The 18,008-nt window shown below is 36.2% G+C and overlaps 1 protein-coding gene across 13 annotated transcripts in view; it reads right to left on the reverse strand.

The window, feature by feature from the left end:
* The window catches only part of THOC2 (THO complex 2), a 129,223-nt gene that overhangs the window by 99,617 nt on the left and 11,598 nt on the right, over positions 1-18,008 (reverse strand). For all 13 annotated transcript variants that reach the window (XR_004262740.1, XR_004262738.1, XR_004262739.1 and 10 more), the window contains exons 2-4: positions 10,967-11,025; positions 5,196-5,287; positions 2,050-2,101 (exon numbers count right to left, since the gene is read on the reverse strand). Coding sequence is in view for 10 of the 13 variants with exons in the window: in XM_032258432.1 (XP_032114323.1) it covers positions 2,050-2,101; positions 5,196-5,287; positions 10,967-11,025 (203 nt within the window). In the remaining 3 variants the exon portion in view is untranslated. The remainder of the gene's footprint in view (positions 1-2,049; positions 2,102-5,195; positions 5,288-10,966; positions 11,026-18,008) is intronic.

An 18,008-nucleotide genomic window follows, 5' to 3' on the forward strand; every position in this document is an offset into this window, starting at 1 on the left:
AAAAAAAAAAAAAAAAGGGTAAGAAAAATTTCCCAAGAGCAACCAAGCATCATCTTCATGAATCAGGTTACTAGTAAAAGGCAATGAATTAACAATAATTCATACTGCTAAATAACTATGAAGGGAAAATACAACCTAATAAGTCAATAAAGAAATTACTAGCACCAATAAGCTGATAATTAATGATTACCCAAAGAAAGATATACTCCTGACACTAACAAGGAACAATAGCTTCCACAAAATGTTACCTACAAATCAGTCTTACAGCCTTATAAATTTATAGTAAAAAAATTTTTCAATTGAAATGTTTCATGTTATATTTATTTGCCAAAAAAAAAAAGGTATTATCTTTAGCGCCTGAATAAAAATTTTAGGTTAAAAGGTTTTTTGGTTGCCTTAAATCAATCAATCCAACAGATAGCATATACTTTATCATCCAACCAAGATAGTTCTGAAAGTAAAAGAGGGTACTATTAATAATCAGTCCGTGAAAACAAAACAAAACTGGGGCATGTGGTCAATCTCATCAATGGTCTTCTCTTTTCATTTATCACTCCCAGTCCACATACATTTTGGCCTCCTCCCAACATTACTGGGAACTTATGAAATTGGAAACTTCCTGAAGGATCAAGCACCAGCATTTATATTTGTCAAGACCAAATTCTAAATTTTCAGTAAGACATTTAAGTAATTTATCTAATTCTAAGAATTAAGATTAATGAGCTAAAACAATTCATTCCAGGTTCACAAACCCTCAAAGGATGTCTTATTTTAAAGGGAATACTGGCCGGGTGCAGTGGCTCACACCTGTAATCCCAGCATTTTGGAAGGCCGAGGTGGGAGGATCACTTGATGCCAGGCATTCAAGACCAACCTGAGCAACATAGCAAGACCCTGCCTCTTAAAAACTATCTAAATAAATAAAATGAATATGATAATGTCTGGTTATGTCTTCTATTCAACTCAAAGGTACAGAAAGCACAAGACTGGACCTAGTGCAGTGGCTCATGTCTAAAATCCCAGCACTTTAGAAGCCTGAGCTGGGCAGATTGGGCCCAGGATCCTGCTCCAGACAAGCCTGGGCAACATAGTGAAACCCAATCTCTACCAAAAAAAAAAAAAAAAATCAGCAGGATGTGGTGGATGAAGTAGTAGGATCACTTAAGCCCAGGAAGTCAAGGCTGCAGTGAGCCAAGATCACACCACTGCAGTCCAGCCTGGTCAAAAGAACAAGACCGTATCTCAAAAAAGAGAAGAACATAAAAGAAAGCACAGGACTGACTGATGGGGAAAACTGTGCTCAGTTATTTTCATCTAGATCTAAAATTAGAGAAAAAAATTATAATAAACATTATTTTTAAAATCCATGCCATGGGACACTACATTTCTAAGTCAAAGAAATATTCCTTTTTAATCTTACATGAATCCTTATTTATTCTGGAAAAATAAAGAAGTTGCTATTACCAAAGCTGGTTTCTCATCCTCAAAACAAAAGTATTTTTGATTACTCTGGCTCTTCTTGCTGTTTCTAAAATTAAGAAGAATCAAAGAGTGCAATAGCAAAGTAAGTATTTCTTGAGTGTCCTAAGTCTGAGATTCTGACAACATTCATTGAAAACCTACATTGAATAAGATTATTTGGTTACTAAAATCTCAGAAAACTTGCCCTTTTAAATGACTTAATTTAGTTCAAATTTATACAAATCTACACTGTCAAAAACTCAATTTGAATTATACCTATAAAGCTTATTTATAACATTGATTGTAACATTTGACTTGTATTATTATAAGACTTTAAATGACTTAATTTAGCTCAAATTTATACAAATCTACATTGTCAAAAACTCAATTTGAATTATACTCCTAAAGCTTGTTTATAACATTGATTATAACATTTGACTTATATTACTATATTCTCTATAAAGAATCAATTTGCTTCTACATTTGCAGAAACATTTGTGAAATTCTTAGTGTAAAACATCTTATTTAACACAGTACATTAATTTACCAAATAACACATTACAGGTGAAATAAAGGCTTAATACCTACCTAATATGCAGAATACATCAGCAAGAATGGAGGGCATATCCTCACGAAATTCCTAATTTTAAAAATATAATTACAGTAAATACCAGAAAAGCACACAGCAAGTATGAGGGTTATTCTGATAACATTCTTCAGTGAAACTTAAAAACAAAAACTGGCTGGGAGCAGTAGCTCACACCTGTAATCCCAGTACTTTAGGAGGCCAAGGTGGGCAGCTGACTTGAGCCCAAGAGTTTGAGACCAGCCTGGACCACGTGGCAAAATCCTGTCTCTACAAAAAAAAAAAAAAAAAAAAAAAAAAAATTAGCCAGGTGTGATGACACATGCCTGTGGTCCCAGCTACTCAGGAGGCTGAGGTCAGAGGATTGTTTGAGTCCAGGAGGTGGAAGCTGCAGTGAGCCAAGATCGCACCACTGCACTCCAGCCTAGGCAACAGAGGAAACTCTGTCAAAAAAGAAAAAAATGTATTTGCAGAGGGGCTGAAAAAAAATTTTTTTAAACTAACAAAAACCCCATCATCATATTGACCAATATTAAAATTTTTCACGTTAACTCTCCTAATACAGAGGAAATAAAAGAGGGAGATAATGTTTAGAAAAAATGTTTAACTGTCTACCATGAAATAATTTGAAAACAAAAGAAACCTAAACACTTTAGGAAATATTAAACAGCACAAATGAGTAACATTCTTCCAATGAAGTTTCATTTTAGAAATCACTGGAATTTAGAGTACCTCATACCTACCTAAAGGAAGACTGTTAAAAATGGATTCTGGCCGGGCGCAGTGGCTCACGCCTGTAAGCCCAGCACTTTGGGAGGCCAGGGCAGGGGGATCACTAGGTCAGGAGTTTGACACCAGCCTGACCAACATGCTGAAACCCCAACTCTTAAAAAAATATACATAAATTTTAAAAATTAAAAATAAATAAATAAAAATGGTGCATTCTTCATCCAAGACTTTAAATGTTGACTATGCAAAAATCACAATGGTATGAGAGAAACAGAATCTTGAAAATATAAAACCAGCTAAAAAGCTAAAGGCTAGTTTTGAGGGTTATTTTTTAGTTTCAGGAGATAAATATACAGGTTACATGAATATATTTTGTAATGCTGGGGTTTGGGCTTCTACTGAATCCATCATCCAAACGGTGAACACAATACTCAATAGGTAGTTTTTTTTAACACTTAGCCCTCCTCCTCCCTCTCTCCCACCTTTCTTGAAGCTCAATATTCTCTTCATTTTCTTTACTCACTCTTGTTGTAGCCTTTGGAGAAAATGACTCAAAATCGGGCTGGCGCAGTGGCTCACACCTATAATCCCAGAACTTTGGGAGGCCAGGGTGGGTGGATCACAAGCTCAAGAGTTCAAGACCAGCCTGGCCATGGTGAAACCCTGTCTCTACTAAGAACACAAAAATTAGCCGGGTGTGGTGGTGCGTGCCTGTAATCCCAGCTACTCGGGAGGCTGAGGCAAGAGAATTGCTTGAACCCAGGAGGCAGAGATTGCAGTGAGCCGAGATTGCGCCACTGCACTCCAGCCTGGGTGACAGAGCAAGTCCCCGTTTTGGGGGAAAAAAAAATGACCCAAAATCCTCCTATGTCTAAATAAAAATTTCAGCATTATTCTAGACTTGTCTCTTGACTTTCCACTCCCACACTCAATTTTAGGACTGTTTTCCATTAGTAAGGATCATAGTTCATTTATTGCAATGAATAGTCTGCTGGCAGTACAGCAACACTAAAATTAGCCTATTTTCAGAAACTAAAAGAAATTCTGAAGAAAAATCTGGCAGCTGCAAGGAGGCACATAAGACACACTTCTGTGGCTACGGACAATGTATAGTACTAAGAGAAAGCCATGACAAAGACAATCAAGCTGCAGAAGTATCTATAAAGACATCATTAAGTACTCAAAAGAAAGAAGAAGTTATGTAAGAATTAAATACACATACATAAAATTGACTTGAATTATTCATTTTCAATAAATGAAAAAAGAATTAGAATCAGATCCCATAAACAAACTAAAACCTATACCAATGCTCAATTTACAAAATGAAATAACCTTGTCAATCAGATTGTAGCCTCAAATTTCTTAAGGACTCTGAACTCTGGTTATGTCTATTTAAATGCAAGTACTCAGGCTACTTGAAGATCAGAAATAAAGTAAGACAAGAGTTTTCAAACATGAAATATTAGTTAAGAAAGATTGGTAGCAATTGAATTTTTTTAATGTTAAAAAAAAAAGGAAATAGACCTACTCCAACATGAACTAATGCTGTTGTTATCAGCTGGAGACAATTTAGAGACAAAAGGGTAACTCATTGAATTCCTACTGCTCAAATACACCCCAATATGGGGTGGAAAATCACAACAGCTAAACTTAGAATTTCCTTAAGACTATCCCTGGGAAAGCACAAAAAACATACAAATATTACCTCCCCTAAAAGAAAAAAAAGGCTACAGAAGATTAATGAAACACAGTAGTGAAGCTCAGACTGAGACCAAGAAACTTCAGATCCCACACCTTAATAAAACCTATTATAAAAGAGAATCTGAATTTTATTTATATACAAGTTCATTATATATAGATATACACACACACGCATCTATATATACACAAGATAATTTTATTTATATACAAGTTTAAAAACAAGCATAAAAGAACAGCACACCACTCGTAAAAACCTCAAACTTAACTGCTAGTTTACAATTTGAAAGCCCATCTTCCAATTGAAAAGCCAAAGCACTATGAAGAATATCTGGTGTGACTCTAACTTAAATTCTCCAATAAATGAAAGAGTGAAACACAATAACCATGTAAGTTTTTTTTAATCTAGTTAATATTTTTTAAACCATAAGTAGATGAAAACTAGCACCAACTGAATGTTAGAGACAACCAACCACAATTTAAAATAATTTAATCCTCAATTTTTAAAATATATTTAATTTCTAAACATAACTACAAACAAAAAAATGGCTTATTATGCTGTATTGGGAGAAAAATATTTTAGCCAAATTACTTTTAAAAGAGAAAATTTAAAAATCCATCTACTACTATAATTTTGAATACAATAAAAGTTATACACTTCAGGGATCTTTTGTGTCAAAGCAAAAAGATATATAACAACTCATATATATTATATACTTACACTAATGTCATTAAGAACATTAGATGCCTGTTCATGCTTTAGATTTCCTTTAATTACATGATATGACAATTCATAGAGAGCTTGCTGGAAATCTGTTGAACGTAAGAGAAATAATATAAAGATACAATCTCTTGAACATGAAAAACAAATCTATATATTTCCTACTTCTCAGAATTATTATAAACATCAATAATGAAAAATGTATTTCTAATGCTTTTTCTCTAGCACTTCTTTTATTTTCATAAAAACACAAAATTAAAAGGTTAGAAAAATATTAACCATCCCTCCACTACTATAACCACAGGTTGAGCATTCCTTTCCAGTTTATTCTGGATGTCTACATATTTTACATATTTAAATTTGCTATGCACATCATATAGTATTCTAATTTCCCCAAAACACTTTTAAAAGCATTTTTTTCATGCTACTATACTCTCTATAATTATTTTCAATGAACTCTAGCAAGTGAATTTAAACTAATCATTTTCCTCACCAGTAGACTTCAGACATATACTCAATTCAACCCCAGGGCCACAGTGACACCAGATAAAGAGTAGCAGTAAACATAGTACTGAGTTTTAACCATACCCTACTGTCAGAGATATTTCTCCCCAAATTTAATCTCTTTGTCCCATAAAAATCAAACAAAAAATACATCTATATATACATGTATAAAATGGCAGTTCTATGATAACTGTCGACCACAAATAACCCCATTCACTATTAATTACCACAGCCCCCTTTCCTGAAGAAATATTTTTTGGTTTTGGAGAGGGTAGTTAGTGGTCAGGTGAACACCTTCTGGTCATCTTATTTTTAGTCCCATATACTAAAATTTACCTCCTTCCAATCATGAAAAGTAGTGAAACAAGAAGCTTTAAAGATGCTAATGTAAAATAAAGTCTGTTTATAACCTCCTTTTGAGCGGAATCAAATTTTTTTCAGAACCAAACAGCAAGTTAAAAAATCAAATATTTAAAAAATCTTCTTGGCCAGGCTCAGTGGCTCACGCCTGTAATCCCAGCACTTTGTGGGGCCAAGGCAGGAGGATGGCTTGAACCTAGGAGTTTGAAACCAGCCTGGGCAACTTAGGGAGACCTCGTCTCTACTTAAAAAAAAAAAAATTAGCCAGGTGTGGTGGCGGTGCACCTGTTGTGCCAGCTACTCGGGACGCTGAGGCAGGAACTTGAACCCAGGAGGTCAAAGCAGCAATGAGTTCTGACTACATGATGATCTCAAAAAATATAAAAAATAAAAACTTCTCCCCTGCTATGACTACTGCCCACAAAAAGGAACATAATAGAAATCAAAATGTATATAAATCCCCCCTTAATGAAAACACTATTTTGCAGTAAAATTAACTTGTTCATTAAATCATTTGCTAAGGAAACGTAGTCAGATTATTCCAATTCTTTATGAAGAATTCATTATTAAATATATTCTGCCTCTTTCACAACTATACCTTCATTGTGCTTTTTCTATTTTTTTTAATAGAGACAGGGTTTCACCATGTTGCTCAGGCTGGTCTTGAACTCCTGACCTCAGGTGATTCATCCATCTCAGCCTCCCAAAGTGCTAGGATTACAAGCATGAGCCACCATGCCTGGCCTCATTGTGCTTTTAAATAAATAAACAATATAAAAACAAAGGAAAAAATTTATATTTCTTGGTATGGCAGGAATAAGACGTCAACTTCATGCTTTGTATTTCCATGAATAAAATGCTTTACAACAAACAACAAATAATACTTATTTAAAATTATCCAGACAACTAAGTTTTGTTGCTGTTGTTGTTTGCTTTTAAAAAGCAATCACTTAGAACAAAATAGCCAATTATCTAAAACTAAGGTCCCATGAGAGTATGTTCTCTGGTACTCATAGGGGACCAAGGAAAAAATTTATATTTTTTGGTATGGCAGGAATAAGAGGTCAATTTCATGCTTTGTATTTCCATGAATAAAATGCTTTACAACGAACAACAAATAATACTTATTTAAAATTATCCAGACAACTAAGGTTTTTTGTTGTTGTTATTGTTTTTAAAAAGCAATCACTTAGAAGAACAAAATAGCCAATTATCTAAAACTAAGGTCCCATGCGAGTATGTTCTCTGGTACTCATAGGGGACCAAGGAAGTCTAATCTTAATCACAGAAGGAGATTAAAATAGAGAACAAGTGGCCTGGGTCATTTTGCTGACACTAAAATGATATAAAAACAATCACATTGTAATCCATACAGCAGCAAAGACAGTCCCCAAATCACACGTTTTCTTTTTCTTTTTTTTTTTTTTTATTTTGAGAGAGTCTCGCTCCCCAGACTGGAGTACAGTCACGCGATCTTGGCTCACTGCAACCTCTGCCTCCTGGGTTCACGTGATTCTCCAGCCTCAGCCTCCCGAGCAACTGCAATTACAGGCATCTGCCACCACACCCAGCTAATTTTTATATTTTTGGTAGAGACAGGGTTTCACCATGTTGGCCAGGCTGGTCTCGAACTCCTGACCTCAAGTGATCTGCCCATTTCAGCCTCCCAAAGTGCTGGGATTATAGGTGTGAACCACAGCACCTGGCCTAATTCACCAGTTTTCCAAATGCCTATTTAAAAATGGTTAGGAATTCCTATTGTGTTTTATCCATAGATAAACACTAGCTATGGTTTAAAATTATCAGACTAGTTCCATAGAAACCTATAAAATCTATATCGCAGGTGAAAAATTTTAATTTATATTTACAATGAGAAGGAAAACGTACAACCCTTATAGTTATCCACAAAAAATTCAATGAAATATTTTATCTTAATGCTAACACTTCAGAAAGAGTAGTTTTAAGAATAGCTACTAGAAGGTAGAGATTCTTAGTTTTTGCGGGGTTTGAAGGTTGAAGACACCAGTTCTTGGTTATATCTAATATCACTAGTACTACTCATTTTTTTTTTTTTTAACAATAATGTACTGTTTATGTTCAAAAAGCTAGAAGGGATTTTGAATTTTCCCAACACAAATGATAAATGCTTGAGGTAATACACTAATTACACTAATTTGATCATTACACATTATATACAGATATGAAAATATCACACTGTACCCCAATTACTCATGTTTATTAGCCATCATTACAATGTTGTTTCACTGGTAGTGGCTGGGGTCAAGGAAAGGTGATTTATAAAAAAAACAAGGAGAAGCAATGTGTGCAAGGGAAACTGCCTGTCTGAAATGAAATTAATTCAAGGGAAGGGGCAGAAAGAGAAAGGTCAGAGGGAACACTGCCCAAACTCAAACCCCTAAGACAGAAAAGAGACTCTGAAGAAATGACAGCTTCCTGCTAGGACAACAAACTGGGGCCCTCAAACCAAAGCCTGACTGTTAACAGAGATCAGCCAAGGAGTATATGTGTTAAGGAGTGTATATGAGAAAGAGAGCACTGGCAATTCAGCCAATAAGGCCACACTTATAACTATTTCTCGTTTCATATGTGAATCAGAACCATGCAAATAAACAATAATCTAATAGTTATTAAGTTCCAGAGTCAAACTGTCACACTACGCTATCATTTATTGAGAATTCTTCTATTTTATCCACCCAATGTTTCTATCAAACAAGATCAAAGTTAACTGAGATGTTAAAAGCTGATTTTAAACAGGGGGAAGAAAAAAGATAAAGTACCCAAGTATTTTTAGAAATGAGTCTTTTTGTACATTCTTACACTTCTGACAGTGAACTAACTTCAACAAGAATACATTACTGTCTATCAATCTCAAAAATATTTTGAGTGATCATGCAATTTTATAAGCAGGATAAACAAGAAAATAATTTGGGGGATGGCAAGCTAGGAATGTTAACTCTTAAAACAGGTCTTACCCATATGACAAGGTGAAAAATGGTTTTTTCATTTGTTTTTAAAAAAACACTTTCCACTCACACATCCAAATGTTCTTTTTTTGAGACAAGGCCTCACTCTGTCACCCAGGCTGGAGTACAATGGCGTGATCTCAGCTCACTACAACCTATGCCTCCTGGTTTCAAGGGATTCTCGCGCCTCAGCCTCCACAGTAGCTAGGATTACAGATGCACGCCACCACACCCAGCTAATTTTTTTTTTCTTTTGATAGAGAAGTAGTTTCACCATATTGGCCAGTCTGGTCTCACACTCCTGATCTCGAGTGATTCGCCCACCTCAGCCTCCCAAAGTGCTAGGATTATAGGTGTGAGCCACCGCACCTAGCCTAAATGTTCTTTAAAAAGTATATCCTCAGCTGTGTAAGGTGGCTTATGACAGCAATCCCAACACTTTGGGAGCCAGAGGCGAAAGCACTGCTTGAGGCCAAGAGTATGAGACCAGCCTGGGCAATATAGCAAGACCCCTCATCTCTACAAAAAATAAATTTAAAAAATAAGGCCAGGCATGGTGGCTCACACCTGTAACCCCAGCACTTTGGGAGGCCGAGGCAGGCAGATCACCTGAGGTCAGGAGTTCAAGACCAGTCTGACCAACGTGGTGAAACCCCGTCTCTACTAAAAATACAAAATTAGCCAGGCGTGGTGGCAAATGCCTGTAATCCCAGCTACTTGGGAGGCTGAGGCAAGAGAACTACTTGAACCCGGGAGGCAGAGGGTACAGTGAGCCGAGATCACACCATTGCACTCCAGCCTCAGCAACAAGAGTGAAACTCCGTCTCAAAAACAAACAAACAAAAAAACAAAAAAAAGCAAGGAGTAGTGTTGCACACTTGCAGTCCCGGCTACTTGGGAGTCTGAAGTGGGAGGATCGCTTGAGCCCAGAAGTTTAAGGCTGCAGTGAGCTATGATTACACCACTGCATTCCAGTCTGGGCAAAAGAAAGAGACCCTGTCTGAAAAAAAAAAAAAAAAAAAAAAAAAGATATATCCCCTCTCTTATGAAAGTCATAATTAATTTTTGGTAGAACAAAAATAAAACACACACATGTATATATAAGATTCTGTTCTTTACCTTCTATTCACAAATGCATACTTTAAATGACCATAATTAATTTTATCTAATGATTTTTGGCCTCAAATAGAATATGGGTTATAAAAACATATTTTATAATTTAAAAATACACTGTGGGTTTTACCCCCGACAATACTACAAACGTTAATGCTTTACACTTACTAGACACAATTGCTTTTAGCTTTGGTCCTCTTTCCCAAATCTACAGGTCTAATTTTAAATTAACAAAATGTTAATAGCAAAATCCTTTAAAACTAAAGTTACTGGAAAATTGTAATACATCCTGTTTAATTACAAATATTTTATTTAATAAATCATATTTGTGAAATGCAGTAAACAACTCCTTTGTGTGAATGTTTTCCATGACAACTGCCTTTAACAAGATCCCCAGACAGCACCTAAACATAACCAGCTTTAGTAAAAACACTAAACTTCAGTTTCTGGAAATTTTCTAGTGCAAATAAGATCAGAACAATTTTTCTTTCCATGCTATTTTTTCTCTCTTATTTATGACTGATACGGCTAACAACTGCTGAAATTTAGCTAAATATACCAAGTCCTAATTACATAAGTCAAGCAATATAATATCATTATAATGCAGGTCAAATAACATCGGTATAGTAAGAGATATAGTCTTAATACAACTACAATTTTAATCCTGACTCTAATATAACCATGTAAAACCTTCATATAAAATGAATTATATATCTTTTGTGTTCATACCTAACAATGAATAGAAACCAGGATAGTTACTAATTGTAATCAAGCTGAAAATGATAGCTAAGATACTTTTAAAAATCTTACCTCTGTATGTCGAACTATCATGGCTTTTATTTTCACTGAGGATCCGACATAAATGCAAACTAAAATAAAACAGAAAACATATGTTTCAATTTCCACTCTAACAAGATGATTCTTATAAAGCAAATTATATCAACTGACAAATAAAAAAATTTAATCAAGCATTTATTCTGCCTTTCATATACTAACTGTACCACTGGTAACCCATAGAAGATTAGAAATATATCTGTAGTAAAAAAGAAGGAATTATGAAATTAGAATATCACCATTTTAAGATCCCTAATTAATTAAAGAATCTAGGCATCTACCAATGACTGCTCACATTATAAAAAGACACTATGAAACATTATGTGTCTCCAGATTCTGATGAAAGAAAACACCATGCAGGCCAGATATGGTGGTTCACGCCTGTAATTCCAGCAGAGTGAGACCTTATCTCACCAAAAAAAAGAAGAAGAAGAAAAGAAAGCATCATCCACCTACGAAGTTGTCTTGGGGGTGGGGAAACATGAATCAAAATCTGATCAAGCCACCTAGATCCAACTACCAATTTACAGAAAAAGACCACAGGGTAACATATTAAGAGATACCATAGAGATACAATCACCAAAATTCAAACTACGGGAAAATCTAATAGAGAGGGACCCAATCTCTTGAACAAACAAATTGCAAGGAAAAATAGAAAAATATAATAAAATACAAAGGAAGAGAGCAAAAGAGGAAAAGAACAGAAGAGCTCCAAAACAGAAAAACAATTAACAAAATGGGAGTAGTAAGTCCTTTCCTATCACTAATTACCTTAAATGTAGGATCTAACTCCACATCAAAAGACAAAGTATCTAAATTGTTTTGTTTTGTTTTGTTTTGTTTGAGATGAAGTTTAGCTCTTGTTGCTCAGACTGAGTGCAATGGCGCAATCTCAGCTCACCGCAACCTCCACCTCCCAGGTTCAAGCAATTCTCCTGCCTCAGCCTCCCAAGTAGCTGCGACTGCAAGCATGCCCTGCCACACCTAGCTGATTTTGTATTTTTAGTAGAGGGGGGGTTTCTCCGTGTTGGTCAGGCTGGTCTCAAACTCCTAACCTCACGTGATCCACTGACCTTGGCCTTCCAAAGTGCTGGAATTACAGGAATGAGCCACCGCAGCCAGCTAAACTGATTTTTTTTTTTTAAGATGAGTTGGTTTTTTAAAAAAGCTGTATGCTGTCTACAAGAAACTAGTTTTAGATTTAAGGACACAGGCTGAAAGTGAAAGGATGAATAAAGATACTCCATTCAAATGTTAGCTAAGAGAGAAAAGGAGTGGCTATGCTTATATTAGACAAATATACTTTGAAAATATAACAATTATAAATATATACACATACCACATCAGAGGACAAAAGCGTATGAATATATGTGACAGAGCTGAAGAAAGAAATAGACACCAACACAGTAATAGTAGGGAATTTCGATATACTGCTTTCCATAGAATATCCAGACAAAAGATCAATAAGGAAGCAGAAGACTTGAATAATACCACAAGCCAAATGGATTTAACAGACATATACACAACATGCCACCCAAGATAAGGAGACTACATTCTTCTCAAGCACACACAAACCTTTTTCCAGGCTCTAACATGTGATCTAACCTTCTGATCATTAGATCACAAAAAAATAACAAATTTTAAAAGATTGGAAAATATTCCAAACAGAATAGAATAAAACTAGATATCAATACCAGAAAGAAAACTGGAAAGCTCACAACTATGTGGAAATTAAACACATTCTTGAACAACCAAAAAATCAAAGAACAAAATCAAAAAGGAAATTCAAAAATATCCTGAGACAAATGAAAATGAAAACATAAATACCAAAATTTATGAGATGCAGCAAAAGCAGTTCAAAAGAGTAAATTTATAGCAATAAATGCTTTTTTTTGGACATAGTATCTCATTTTATCACCCAAGCTGTACTCCAATGGCAAAATCTTGGCTCACTGCAGCCTCAACCTTCTGGGCTCAAGTGATCCTCCCACCTCAGCCTCAGTGCCCCCCCACCCCCATACCCCAGTAGCTAGGGCCACAGGTACATGCCCCATGTCCAGCTAATTTTGTATTTGAAGAGACAGGGTTTCACCATGTTACCCAGGCTGGTCTTGAATTCCTGGGCTCAAGCAATCTGCCCACCTTAGCCCCACACAGTTCTAGGAATACAGGCGTGAGCCACTGAGCTCAGCCTATAAATGCCTTTTTTTTTTTTTTTTTTTATCTCAAACTGCCTAACTCAAAACTTCAAGGAACTAGAAAAAGAAGAACAAAGTCCAAAGTTAATAGAAGGAAGGAAATAACAAAGATTAGGGCAGAAACAACTGAAATACAGAATTAAAAAACAAAACAAAACAAAAATCGGCTGGGCCTGGTGGCTCATGCTTGTAATCCTAGCACTTTGACAGGCCAAAGCTGGCAGATTGCTTGAGCTCAGGAATTCAAGACCAACCTGGGCAACATGGCAAAACCCTGTCTCTACAAAAAAATACAAAAACTCAGCCAGGCATGGGGGCCCATGCCTGCAGTCACAGCTACTTGGGGAGCTGAGGTGGGGGGATCACTTGAGCCAAGGAGGTCGAGGCTGCAGTGAGCCAAGATAGCGCCACTGCACTCCAGCCTGGGTGACAAAGTGAGACCTTGTCTCAATTTAAAAATAATAATAAAATAAAGAAAAGAAAAAAAAATCAAAATTAAGAGTTGGTGTTTTTTTTTAAAAGACCAACAAAACTGACAAATCTTTAGCTAGACATTTAATAAAGAAAAAAATTCAAATAATATTAGAAAAAGAGAAAACATTACAACAAATTACACAGAAAAAAAAATGGAATTTAAGAGGCCACTATAACACGATACTAGAGCCAGACAAAAACATTACAAAAAAAGAAAATTACAGGTCAATGCATCTTATAAACACAGATGAAAATATCCTCAACAAACACCAGCAAACAGAATTTAACAGCACATTAAAAGGATCATTCACCGGCTGGGCACAGTGGCTCGTGCCTGTAATCCCAGCACTTTGGGAGGCCAAGGCGGGCAGATCATAATGTCAGGAGTTTGAGACCAGCCTGACCAACATGATGAAACTCCCTCTCTACTAAAAATACAAAAATTAGCCACCAGTGGTGGCACGCAACAGTAATCCCCCCTACTCATGAGGCTGAGACAGAAGAATTGCTTGAACACAGGAGGTGGAGGTTGCAGCAAGCCGAGGTTGTGCCACTGCACTGCAGCCTGGGTAACAGAGCAACACTCCATCTCAAAAAAAAATCATTCACTATGATCACAATGGATTTATCCCTGGGATGCAAAGATGATACAACATACACTAAATGTGACACATTAATAGAATGAAGGATAAAAATCACTTCATCATCTCATTAGATGTCAAAACAATTTTGACAAAATTTAATACCCTTTTATGATAAAACTCTCAACAATTAACTATAGAGGCTGAGTGCAGTGGCTCACCCCTGTAATCCCAGCACTTTGGGAGGCCAAGGCAGGAGGATCACTTAAGGTCAGGAGTTGGAGATCAGCCTGGCCAGCATGGTGAAACCCCGCCTCTACTAAAAATATAAAAATTAGCCGGGTGTGGTGGCATGTGCCTGTAATCCCACCTACTTGGAAGGCTGAGGCAGGAGAACCACTCAAACCCAGGAGGTGGAGGCTGCAGTGTTGCAGTAAGCCGAGATCTCACCACTGCACACCAGCCTGGGTGACAGGGCAAGACTCCATATCAAAAAAAATACATACTAACTATAGAAAGAATGTTCCTCAACACAAAAAAAAAAGGCCATAAATAACAAGCCCACAGCTAACATTATATTCCACAGTGAAAAGCTGAAAGTTTTTCCTGTAAGATCAGGTACATGCCGACCCTCATCACTTCTACTGAACAGAGTACTAAAAGTCCTTGCCAGAGCAATTAGGCAAAAAGAAGAAATGAAAGTCATCCAAACAAGAAAAGAAGTGAAAGATGTCTCTGCTGACAAAATGATCTTATATTTAGAAAATCCTAATGACTACACCATAAAGTTGTTAGAAATAATAAATACACTGTATCCATGAAGGTGAAAAAATATTAAAAAATAAAATAATAATAAATAGGGTAAAGTCACAGGATATAAAAATCAACACACAAAATAGGCAGTGTTTCTATATACTAACAATGAACTACCTGAAAAAATATTTTTATTCCACTTAAAATAGCTACATTATAGCATTCTAAGAATGACAAAAAGAGAAAAATAATAAAAAAAATAAAATAGCTACAAAAAATAAAATAAGATACTTAGGAAGAAATTTAACCATGGAGGTGAAAGATCTATAAACCACAAACTATGCTGATGAAAGAAACTGAAGAAGACAAAAAAATGGAAAGATATTCCATGTTCATTGATTAGTATAATTAAGATTGTTTAAATGTTCATGCTACCCAAAGAGATATAAAGACTCAATGCAATCTCTATCAAAGCACCAATGACATTATTCACAGAAACAGAAAAATCCTTAAATTTATATGGAACCAAAAAACAAACAAGCAAACAAACAAAAAACAAATAGCCAAGGCAATCTTGAACAAAAAGAAAAAAGCTAGAAGTATCACCCTATTTGACTTCAAACTAAAGTTGGCCCACTGTATCCCAAGGGGATTGGTTCCTGGACCATCTTCCACACACACCAAATTCACAGATGCTCAAAAGTCCCTTATGTACAGCATATATAGAGTCATCCCTCTGTATCTGCAGCTTCCACATCTGCAGATCCAAACACCTGTAGATAGAAAATACTTAGTCAGCCCTCCATATCCACAGCTTTTGACCTAGAGTTGGTTGAATCTGTGGATGCGGCCAACAAACTAAAGATAAGGCCAGCTAACTGTATATCACAAAGCTACGGTAATTAAAACAGCATGGCGCTGGCATAAAAACAGATGCATCAACCAATGAAACAGAATAGAGAACCCTGATATTAACACATGCATTTATAGTCAATTAATTTTCAACAAAGGGTACCAAGAACACATAACGGGAAAAAGACAGTCTCTTCAATAAAGAATATTGGGAAAACTTAATATCTCTATACAGAACGATGAAACTGGACACTTATTTCACACCATACACAAAAATCAAGTCAAAATGAATTAAAGACTTAAATGTAAGACGTGGAACTATAAAAATCCTAAAAGAAAAAATAGGGGGAGAGCTACCCAACATTGGCCTGGGTTATAATTTTTTAGATCTGACCCCAAAAGCTCAAGTAATTAAAGGAAAAACAGACAATTGGGATTACATCAAACAAAAAAGTTTCTACACTGGAGGCCGGGTGCAGTGGCTCATGCCTGTAACCCTAGCACTTTGGGAGGCTGAGGCAGGAGGATGACCTGAGGTCAAAAGTTTGAGATGAGCCTGGCCAACATGACAAAACCCTCATCTCTACTAAAAATACAAAAATTAGCCAGGCATGGTGGCACATGCCTGTAATCCCAGCTACTGAGCAGGCTGAGGCAGGAGAATCGCTTGAACCCAGGAGGCAAAGATTGCAGTGAGCTGAGATCTCGCCACTGAACTCCAGCCTGGGCAACAAAGCAAGACTGTATCTCAAAAAAAAAAAAAAAAAAAGTTTTTACACAGGAAAGGAAACAATTAACAATGTGATGAAGACAACCTATGGATTTGGAGAAAATACCTGCAACCCAAATGTCTAATATGGGGTTAATATCCAAAATATATAAAGAACTCAAGAAAACAGCCCAATTTTAAAATGGGCAAAGGATTTCAGAAGATACTTCTCAAAAGGCATGCAAGTGACCAACAGGCAGAAAAAAAAAAAAAAAAAAAAAAGCTCAAAATCACTACTAGGGAAATGCAAATTTAAACTACAATGAGTTATCACCTCACACCTGTCAGAATGGCTATTACCAAAAAGACAAAAAATAAGTGTTGAAGAAGTAGATAAAAGGGCACTCTTGCCAAGCATGGTGGCTCAGGTAATCCTAGCCTTTTGGGAGGCTGAGGCATGAGAATTGCTTGAGTCTAGGAGTTCGAGACCAGCCTGGGCAACCTAGCAAGACCCCATCGCTACAAAAAAATTTTCTAAATTAGCAGGTCATGGTGGCATGTGCCTATAGTCCCAGCCACTTGGGAGGCTGAGGAAGGAGGATCACTTGAGTCCAGGAGTTCAAGGCTACAGTGAGCTATGAATGCACCACTGTACTCCAGCCTAGGTGACAAAGCAAGAGCCTGTCTCTCTAAAAAATAAAATAAAATAAAGTCAAGCAACTGTTATGGAAACAGTATAGAGATTCCTCAAAAAATTAAAAGTAGAACTACCATATGATCCAGCATTCCTACTTCTGGATATTTATCCAAAAGAATTTAGGTCAGGATCTCAAAGAGATAGCTGCACTCCCACGTTCACTGCAGCATTATTTACAATAGTCTAGAGGTAGAAACAACCTAAATGTCCACCAACAGAAGAGCGAACAAAGAAAACATGGTGTACATCTATGAAATCAAACATTATTCAGCCATAAAAAAGAAGGAAATCTTGTCACATGCTACAATGTGGATAAACCTTAAAGACAGTATGCTAAGGTAAGAAGCCAGTCACAGGTCAAATACTGTATGATTCCACTTATATAAAGTATCTAAAGCAGTCAAACTCAGAAGCAAAATGTAGACTGGCAGTTGTCAGAGGCTGCCGGAAAGGGAAAATGCGGAGTTGGTACATAACGGGTATAAAGTTCAGCTCACAGAAGATGAAAAAGATCAAGAGAAGATCTGCTAACATTGTACTTATAGTTGACAATATTGTGCCGCTCACTTAAAATTTGTTAAGATGGTAGATCCCGTATTTTTTTTTTTTTTAACCACATTAAAAAGGAAAAGTTGTCCATTTTGTCAAATCCCGAGCCCTGAGAACATGTTGTTTGGGTGTCTTTTTTTTTTTTTTTTCTGCAGACAAAGTCTTGCTCTGTCACTCAGGCTGGAGTGCAGTGGTGCGATCTTGG

The sequence above is a fragment of the Sapajus apella genome, unplaced genomic scaffold, assembly GCF_009761245.1.
Source record: "Sapajus apella isolate SASKATOON/1434 unplaced genomic scaffold, GSC_monkey_1.0 scaffold102, whole genome shotgun sequence".
NCBI classification, from domain to species: Eukaryota; Metazoa; Chordata; class Mammalia; order Primates; family Cebidae; genus Sapajus; species Sapajus apella.